A 10,397-nucleotide genomic window follows, 5' to 3' on the forward strand; every position below is an offset into this window, starting at 1 on the left:
TCTGGGATGTGTCACTTCCTTTCACGTGTCTTTACTTCTGTGTCCCACACCCAACATCTGTGTTGTTGTCGATGTTTGTGTCTCGTCTTCTGTGTCTGGTAACTTCCACTCTCCACTCACAAGTCACAATGTGGAAATTTTCCCTTATCTCTCTGGCGACATTCTGACTTCATGATACAAATACCAATGGATGTCCAAATTTCCCTTCGGCAAAAAGACGTAGGGCAATTTAGTCACTACAGATATGATATTACATTGGGTGTCCCAGTTTCCCCCCTGCTCCTTCACTCTTTCCCTGCCTGTTTTTACACAGACATCAGGGACCTGTGGAAAAGCTACAGGCAAAAAATGCTCATCTATGGAAAAGAGTGGAAATATTTGCCATAGTGGCCAGAAGACCCACAGTCGTTGGCCAAATATGATGTCAGGGAGCGAGACAGCCACAGCAGATACAGTCCTCTCTCTCTCTCTCTCTCTCTCTCTCTCTCTTTCTTTAGTTCTCCTCATTATTCACCATCAGCTCTAATCATCAAACACACCATGCCCTCGGTGTGATCTCTGCCTCCCGAAGCCAGAATCAACACGGTCGGCCTCAGACCCAGAGCTCTGGAGATCCACAGTTTCCTGAGGTGGTGTTCCAGTGGTGGACATTCCTACTCGAAGAGCTACCTAGTTTTACGCAGGAGCGAGGGATGAGAAATAACTAAGGAATTTGACCATAGCATAATGTTTCTTTCACAGAAGGGCGGAGGGGTCTGGGCAGCCTACGCTGGTGGGGAAACGCGGCCAGATTGGATCCATTAAGTTTTAAAGGGGATGATGTCACTACTCTTCGTCCCACAACTCCTCCGGCACTCGTCCTTCGCTCCTCCTTAGTGACTTTTACAAACATTGTTTCAGTAGAACTGAGAGTGACTGGAAGTGCCATTAATCTGAGGCTTACTCAGCGACACCCACACCGGACTCTCCTTTCTCGTGTATCATTGTTAACGTTAAAACAAGCTTCTGTTGATCTGTGTCGACCAAAGGTATGTTAACGGCTGGTTTCACCCTCACTCCTCTCACGGCATCATCTTCCGCCGCAGCATGCAGCTGTTTCCAGCAAATAAGCTCTTGAACCCCACTGTACACTACCTGCTTAGCACCTCACACACTTCGCAACAAAGAGAGAATTATTTCCCCCCAGAGTTTGATAGAGACCAAAAACAGAGCCAAAAGAAAATGGATACTGGATTAGCTTTCATCAGGTGATCCAAAAAAGAGGAATTATGATGTTGCGCTATCTCTGGTTTGGATAAAATAACCAGCTGTTTGATAACAAGTTTGCCATGACGATGTGCCCCCATGTTGCCCAAACAATTCAGTTATTGCACGTTAATGGTCAATGCTATATAGACACAAAGAGAAGATATATGCGACATAATAAAATCAATGAGAAAAATAGGAGCAGCCACTCTTTTTTTTAAAACCATGCCACGGCAAATGAGAAGGAAAAACAAAACTACACACTATTTCCTGTGTCAAAATTGTTCGCCCTGAGTATTTTGAAACATTTTGTAAGAATGCTGCTACTCTTACTTCAGCCAGTGAGGCCTGAGGAGATCAGACGGAGGTCAGCGCAGGGCAGTGAACCTTCACAGCTCCATGTAACGGTGTGAGGGGTGGGGTTGGCAGAGGGAGCGGTTGTAAGGTCACCAGTGGCGCCTTCAGCTTTTGTAGCTGTTAAACAAGCGAGACATAAAACATGAGCTTCAGAGGTGCTGGTATAGGCATATTTTGTTATATATATTTCCAAACTATTTCTACAATCTTACTGCGAAATTCAGGATAACAGAAATCGAGGTCCTCTTGACTTCGACTCTAAACCCGTGGCCTGTTTATTTTCAACCTGTTCAGCTTTTACGGGTTTTAATTTGAGCTCATAAGTGTGTGTGCTTGTGTGTGTGTGTGTGTGTGTGTGTGTGTGTGACCCCTCCATGTTTGGATGTAAACAGTGAGGGTGGGGTGACGGGGCCCGGTGGGTGGATGTGTAAACTCTGGGAGCCCCTGAACTCCGCAGGGCCGCTGCGCCCATTGGCTGAGAGCGCAGCAGGGGGGAGGAGTCTGCCGCAGCCTGCGGGACTTAAAAGCGGCCGCTGCTGACGACTGCGGACAACAACGAGGAGGCGACAGAGCTGCAGACTCCGGCCGGGACCGACTCCCTCTCACGCACCTACCAGTCAGACGAGTAAACCAGTTCTCCTGAGCCCGGTGGGACATTTTCCAACTTGATTTCCTCGAAGCGCTCCGGACTGCACCGCCGCCTTCACATCTCTGCCCCCCCCCCCCCCCTCCTCCTCCTCCTCACACACACACACACACTCTCTCCTCCAAACCCCTCGACCACGCATCAGTCAGTTTCGACGATGACCTGGACGGGGAGCTCTTGTTTCGTCCCGCTGGTCCTCCTGTTCCTCTGGCGGGTGGAGGAGGTGGCGGAAGCCTGCAGCTGCTCCCCGGCGCATCCTCAGCAGGCGTTCTGCAGCGCGGACGTCGGTGAGTTGATGAGTGGACCTTTGACAGCCTCCTCCTGCGTATCATCTGTTTAGCCGACGATCGGTTTGTTGTTGTTGTTGTTGTTGTTGTTGTTGTTGTTTAAAAGCCGGGAGGGACATGTTTATATTTGACAAACTTACTCGCCCTTACTCGCTCCTCGACGAGGAGGATGGAAACTTCTGTTCCCTCGCTCGTCTTTCTTTCCACTGTCTTCCTCTCCAATCATCTGTGGATATCCCCGAGTCTTGATTCACGCCCACATAAATGCACTTCCTGTACTTTATGTCATTTTTTATTTTTTTTAATCTCATGGGGTAGCCCAAGTATTGCTCAGCATACTTTTTTTTTTTTTTAAATTGTATTTTATCTAAAATTTAATTAAAGCACCTAACTGGGTTCTGAGAGTTTCTGGCTGCACCCAACCACACAAATACTTTCTTACTTTTGCCACATCATTGCCTGCTGCTGATCTGAATTTCCTTTTAATATTGTTGACGCTCCCTCTTGATGATCATTGCTGCCTGGAAACAGTAGTATGTCCCACTCGTGCTCCTCGGTGAACTGTGAAACCGAGGACCTGGACGCTTTCTGGTGCGTGTCCTCAAATCCTTCTCAACATGGCCATTTAATCTTCCCCTCGCTCCAAGGCCGTGAAGATAGTTTCCCCTCTTATTGTACCTGTTACGAAACCCGGCCCGTTGCTGCCCTCAACAAAGGCCCAACAGTGACCAGCTTGTGTAGCTATTCAAATTGGGCTCGTGGTTTTTTTCTTTTCTTTTCTTTGCTGAGGGTCTTATTTCTCGGTGGCGAGCTGCCTGAGTGTGTGTGTGGCGCGTGTGTACAGAAGCCGTCCTATTCAAAGGATTCTCTTACGCATTGGATTCCTGGAAGGTGAAAAAAAAGAAAACCACATCATCCTGCTGCAGAGTTTACTGTAAAGGGCAAAGCTGATTCCTTTTTTCCCTCTTTTTTAACTTCTTATTATTGTTGACGGTTTCTTTTAATTGAGAGGATTTTAAAGTTGACACTACTCAAATGTTGCCAATGTAAGAAAATCTGAAGAGATGAAATCCAATAGGTACACATACTATTTCTTGTTACGATTACTTCTGAGATCCGATTGACAGCTGTCATGATTATTAGTATTTTAAGAGTAATTTCATAAATTCTCCCTCCCTTTTATAATCCACTCTGGATGCACTTTCAGTCATTTGGTCAGGTAGAGGATTCCGGTCACTACTCTTTGGATTCTTTAAACCTATATTCTTCCATGCTGAATCATTTCATCGTAGTCTCTGACATCAGGTCCTATCGTGACCTTTGACCCCCCCAGCTCCTGCTTCAGCACCATGGATAGACCCTCGTACCAACTTAAACCTGCATTTGGCCAAGGAGATCCGCCTTTCTGGGCCAAAAGGTCCTTGATATCCCCCTCGCCAGGATCCTGCATGGCCAGGGCAAACTGTTGCTAAGGGAGTCGAGTAATTGAAGATGAATTATGACTCGTTCAAAGAAAGAAAGAAAAAAATCTCAACGCCAAAATTCAGAGAAATTTTTGTGATTCATTGTCAACGATGGATGGATGGATGAATTTGATGAAATCGTTATGTTGAGTGGGCACTTTCCAAATGAAGGGCATTAATTTACCATCGGTTGCTCCACCTCAACGTCTTGTGCTTTTTATTCTATTCCGCTTTGATGAATTATCTTAATCTTAGTTTCTAGTGTACTCTCCTCTGAGCTGAAGGGGAAATAATCGACACTGTTTCTCCACGAGGCCTTGCCTTGAATGACCCCCTACTTGGTGTGAAGGTATTATTTAAGTTGTGGGGTCACTGAGAGCTCCTGGACTGTGCAGAAAGTTACTCAAGAACGAGAGTAGCTGGCAAGTTTCAGTGTCTCAAGAGAAAATCTTTGCAAAGGGGAAAAAGAAAGTCAACCGTGACACTTCCAGTGTGAGTTTTGACGATGTGACACTTCAAATAGTTTCTTGCGTCTCAGGCAAAGTCAACATACAGGGAATGATCGACGCCGAAGCAGAGATTTTGAAAGATACTAATGGAAAGTTTAAGTAGGTAGGTAGCAGATCCGTTAATCTTAAAGTCTGATCAAACAGACTACTTAGTTTTTAACTTTATTTTACTAGACCCAGGCTTATTTCCCTCTCCATTCCTTTAGACAAACCGAAAATACCAGGTCGTCTTTAGTCGTAAACATGTAGCTCTATTTATCTTGTTAAATCGGACACTCGCAAGAACCCAAAAATAAAAGAATCTTTCCCCATAAATCGAAATCCATCCCTCAGGTCTTTGGCCGAGGCGAAGGAATGCCGTGCAGCCATATGCTGTGCTCATCATGCGTTTGCAGCCTCGTTTTGAAATTCTCTGCGATTACCTGTGTGGCTTCTTTTTTTTTTTTTTTTTTTTTTTGAGAAAAAAAGAAGGCGAGCGAGATCATTTGGGACCTTGAAAGGAAAGCCGGCTTTGACGTGGCTTCCGGTCTGAACACAGGCCTGCAAGCTGTGTCAACAGAGCCGACATTAAAACCAGATCTCCCTCCTTTGAGCCAGACTGAGTGTGTACTGCAAGCTTCTCACAACAGCTGCTTCAAACCCCAGCATCCCCCGGTGAGAACGGATTGGATCGATCTGTCCGGCAGGTTCACTCACCGACGCAAAGATCACTTTTGATTTAATCCAGGGCACTTTTAGAATGTGGCATTTGAACAGTTTTACATCATTATAAATAAGTGTAAGTTGGAATTTTAAATTTTTTTTAAAAACCCTCGTAAACAGCGTCATTTTCGCCCCAGAAAGACAAACTATGGGACGGTTTTAAAGGTTTCAAACACTGTGACAATTCTAATTTTTAATTAAGACCAAAGGATAATGGTGGATTAATCTGTAGATCCTTATAGATCATCAGCAGTTTAGTCTTTCTAATTCAAAGTCGGACTGCTTTGTGGAGTAAGATGGATGTGCGGGCCCTGCAATTACATGACATGCATTTCCTTTCTTCTTCTCTCTCTCCCTCTCTGTCTTCTGAAGCACTCATGTGACCACAATGCTACATATAAACGCATGTGTTTATTGTTTAAGCAAATTAGATTAGATGTATCCCACAGTTCCCACTTTTATGAAACTTATCATATTTTTTATTCTCATAGGGCTCGGTCAGCCTGTTCCAGTAAACCTCACCTTGTCCTGTGAGGATTAGATATACCAGGACGCACAGTTGTTATATTTCTGAACTACTTCAACAACAGCACAAACAGTTGAAGCAATTACAGCGAAGCAATTCAGTGCAATCGTTTTGGGGGGACATTTAAATCTTTATCTTCATCTTATAACCTATTTATTTTTTAAGCATAAACAAATTTTGAAAAGTGTATTTTGAAAAATTCAACTCTAACCCTCACAATGCCTCAAATTTCAGTGTTGTTGTTGTTGTTTCAACAAACTATGCATATTTTCTCCTGGCCTACTTTACACCAGCAGAAGGAGAAAGTGATCTGTGTGTGAGTCTGCACACTCAGGCGAAGGGGATTACCACTAATCCACTTTGTAGCCAGAGAAGTTGGGAGAGTATTTTGTTTTTCTGCGGCGCCACCGACTCGGGGCGAGATTGCGTGAGGCAGTTTGTGATCTGCAAAGCGAGACATCGGTTGTTGTCGGGTGTAGATTATCTGAGACAGTTTGTCTTGTTCCAAAACCATGAGGTTTCGTTGGTCTGGTGTATCTGCTTCCTCGCAGCCGCTCCTCGGTGCGGAGAAAAGCTTGCTCAGAGTTTTAGCACATTTTCCTGGCTACGAACGAACCCCCCCCCCCCCCCCCCCCGCTCTCTAACTCCTCCTCCCCCTGTCAACTGCTATGATTGTGACAGTATTTCAGCTCTGTCTTCTCCGTTAGTCTCCCTCAGCAAAAGGACGTGCTGCTTCCTGTCCGTTCTCTTGTTTGCAGAGGTCCGCCGTCCAAATTGCTGTGTCACTCTCTCCCTCTGTGCACACGGTCGCGCGCCCCCCCCCTTGTTTTGCTTCTGTTAAAAAAAGTTGACTCCTTAAAAGGAGATGTTCTCAAAGACTCTATTGTCATGGAATTAGGGCACATGTGGCCCGTGGCTTCATATCTCCGTCATGTCAAAAAGGCTTCATCCTCATTCGGTGGGGAAGCGGCCTGGTGATGGTCTGAGGCCGTCGGTCGCTGCCACCTTGGAAGAGAGACGACTGAGCTGGGACTTCAGAGGGAACATCTGGTTCACATTAGCTGTGTCGCTAGTCTACTTCACTGAAAAGCTTTTTTTTTTCTCTCTCTCTCTCTTGAATGTGATTTTGTAAACCTTTTTTTTTTTTCTTCTTCTTCTGTAGTTGTCATGTGAAATGACATTAATCAGTGCAACATGCAAAATACCAGTGATCCATAGGTGTTTAGCGATGACTGGCATCTGATGAGTGCTATGCTATACTTCCACATTTGGATTCCCATGAAAGAAAGGGTGTTTGCAAAACACATTAGTCATATTTTTCATTGAATACCCCGTATTTGGACTCCGAGGCTCATCCGACATGGCTCCGATAATATTTTTCCGCTTGAACGTTTCTATTTCTTGCCCATCCAAACCTCAATGAATCTGGGAACTGGAACTTGAGAGAGAAAAGGGAAGGGGAAGGAAAAGGCTGCACAAGAAAAGAGAGAGAGGTCGATTTGCATGTCAGCACCTCGATCCAGACAGAGAGGCAGGCTGGCAGAGAGGCCTGGGGGCGAGGGGAGCGTTTCTAGTTCAGCTTTTTAAAGATTGCTGACTGGCTTCCTCCCGTGTCGGCCCAGGAGCCTGGGAGCAGGCAGCACACATTCCTCCCTCTGATTGCAGCTGATGAAACACTCATGTGCCTCTGTCTTCCCAGCACCTGGCACATGCAAACGCCACAGATCCAAGCCGCAGCTATGTGTTGTGGCCGACTCCGGCATGCCAGACCTGGGCAGGGCTTAGATCGGATACAGACGGACCTAGATGTAGTTCATTTTTCACATGACAACAGTGTTTCACTCTGAAACTCTGCTCTCGAATACAATGCATTTAAGAGTGTCGTGGTTTTGTCTTTTTCCAGTTATCAGGGCGAAGGTCGTTGGAGAGCAGGAGGTTGACACTGGCAACAACGTCTACGGAAACCCCATCAAACGGATCAAGTATGACATCAAACAGGTCAAGGTACGTGGTGTAACGTTTGTAATTACGAAATCATTCTCGGGCGTTCTCTCAACACCTTAATGAATTTGAATGTTTTTTGTTGTTTTTTTTCTGTTGAACCTTGTCAGATGTTCAAAGGTCCCAGCCAGGATATTGATGCCATCTACACAGCTTCTTCCTCTACGGTGTGTGGGGTGACTCTGGAGACTAATGGCAATGAGTATCTTATCACAGGTACAGTGGGGCCACATTATTAATCATACATTAGGAAAACAAATGTCCGTCTTCACATCATATAATTGCCTGCTCTTTTCACTCCCCCTTCACTTTAGGCAGACTGGAGGCCGACGGGAAGATGCACGTCACACTGTGCCAATTCATTGAGCCCTGGGATGCCCTGAGTCCCACCCAGAGGAAGAGCTTGACCCAGCGCTACGAAATGGGCTGCGAATGCAAGGTAGAAACGTCGAGGCGCAGTCGGCAGTTCCTCTAGAAGCTGCCACCAACTAGATCATTGTATGATGATTGTCCCTGATCTTGGTCTACTCTCTCCTCCTCAGATCACTCGCTGCACCTCCGTCCCCTGCATGATCAGCAGCCCGGCGGAGTGCCTGTGGACGGACTGGGTGATGGAGAAGGCCGTCTACGGAGAGCAGGCCAAACACTTTGCCTGCGTCAAGAGGAGCGATGACTCTTGTGCCTGGTACAGAGGAGCGGCGCCGCCCAAAAAGGATTTCCTGGACATCGAGGACCCTTAACTCCACCGCTGTCCGTCGGTCTGAGGACGTCCACGGCTGAATTATACTAAGATATAAAACACCAAAAAGCAGAAATAAATACACAAGTCAAGTCAACACACGTTATTTTGGTTTCTTACGATTAAGAAAGCTGCAGGGCGTGTACTCTGGTGGGATTGTAAAGAAATGGATTTGTTATGGGGTTTTAGTTTTTTTTTTAAATGGCAGGACTCATCATGTTTTTTTTTTTATTCATCAGTCTTATAAATTCAGCACTTTCTGATGCTTCTACCCCAACATCTAAAGCACTTCTTCACAAACCACTTCTCCCTCAGTCGAAATAAAGGGATAATCCTCACAATTTGGTGTTCCAATTCACAGTACTTTTGTTTCTAAGATATCCTTTGAAACCAACTATAATTCTACAATGAAAACACATAAATACCCAAAACTCAATGTGTAGCAAATCTGTGAATCTCTGCGTCGGTAAATAAAATGAGCTGGCGATCGGCGTCCTGGTTTGTGACAGCAGAGCTACCACAGAGATGACGCCACATCTCGCCCGTCCTGCTTCATATTCCTCCCTGTGCTGAGTATATGCAAATGTTTTGGCTTCTGTATTCCAGTTTTTTAAGGTGTGGTAAATCTGTTTAGTGTAAAAGAGTGGCATGTTACTGATCACGTTTCTGATGCCAGCCTGTGCACACAATACATGCTTTGGTAATTGTCTTCTTTTAACCCTCAATAGACAAGTATGCACTTTGAACTCAATGATCACAGCAGTCGTCAGTATTGTTTCTTGTCTGAAAAAGAGGATTGAATCCTCCATTTTGTATTTTGTATTTTTTTAAATATATATATACTACAGCTCTTCTCTTTATAATGCTTTAGTAATTGTAAGAACATATTTTATTTAAGGAGTTTTTATGATTAACCATAATCTATTGATAAAAATGCCCTCATTTTGATACTTTTTTAAAATAACAAACGACACCATTGGTACTGTATAAAGAGTATAATTTTAACAGTATTGGGAAAATACACATTTTTTTAAGGTCAAATTGTAGGCCTGTTAACTGGCTCATCCTTTGGCTAACCAATTATCAGTTTATTGCAGAACCGTGGGAATGAACACAATCAAACTTGTAGAACAGATGTCATGTGACTTTAAAGATTAATAAGAGTGTAAAAAAATAATCTTCATTTGAAACTATAGTCAAGTATGATGTCTTGTGCTGGTTTCACATGGGACTTTTGAGATTATATGATTTTTTGCATGCATGTCCAACTGAAACAATACTGTACATTTGACTTATTATATTAAATGCCAAACCCTGTATTGAGTCGCTTCGTGCTGGTCATTTTCACATCAATTCTCATCGTATGCAAACTGAGAAAACACCACTTTACAATAGTCATCATTTACTCTGAGGGATTTTAATCCAGCCGAGAATCCAAGCGCCTTTGTTTAGTAGTAATGTGGATTAAATGTAAAGATGTTATTGTTGGAGCAGATGCATGTCTCACATGTTGCACCAGAGAGAGAGGCAAGAAAATAATGGGGTAACAGTAGCTACAACAAACAACACACCCAAAACCCTGAGTATGTTTTTTGTTTCTTAAATTAGTATTTAACAGGATTTATAGAGGCGAGGACAGTAAAAGGACACTTTGCATTACCTCGACGGTGATCTGCTGCCATCTAGTGAAGACAAGTGAAGTTCACTTACTACATTCCACCAGGGCCCTATCTCTGTGCAGTTATTAGACATGACACTTCCAGGATGTCACAATGTCAAATAATTGTAGGGTTAATAATTACAGAAGCGGTGCAAGATAATGCATTCATTTAAACCTGCGAATTAGAGTAAATTACATCATTCTTTTCCTTTTAATGATGTTCCAGCAGTGCAAAGTTGAATTACAAGCCTTTACTGGAAGG

General features: G+C 44.3%; 1 protein-coding gene across 1 annotated transcript; it reads left to right on the plus strand.

Moving 5' to 3' along the window:
- Nucleotides 1–2,143: 2,143 nt before the first annotated feature.
- timp2b (TIMP metallopeptidase inhibitor 2b) lies at nucleotides 2,144–9,794 on the plus strand. The gene is made up of 5 exons (XM_035615640.2): nucleotides 2,144–2,535; nucleotides 7,639–7,739; nucleotides 7,847–7,952; nucleotides 8,051–8,175; nucleotides 8,279–9,794. Exons 1-5 carry the CDS (start codon nucleotides 2,406–2,408, stop codon nucleotides 8,474–8,476), a joined length of 660 nt encoding a protein of 219 aa, XP_035471533.1. The 5' UTR covers nucleotides 2,144–2,405; the 3' UTR covers nucleotides 8,477–9,794.
- Nucleotides 9,795–10,397: the final 603 nt, after the last annotated feature.

The sequence above is a fragment of the Scophthalmus maximus genome, chromosome 17 (genome assembly GCF_022379125.1).
Source record: "Scophthalmus maximus strain ysfricsl-2021 chromosome 17, ASM2237912v1, whole genome shotgun sequence".
NCBI lineage: Eukaryota > Metazoa > Chordata > Actinopteri > Pleuronectiformes > Scophthalmidae > Scophthalmus > Scophthalmus maximus.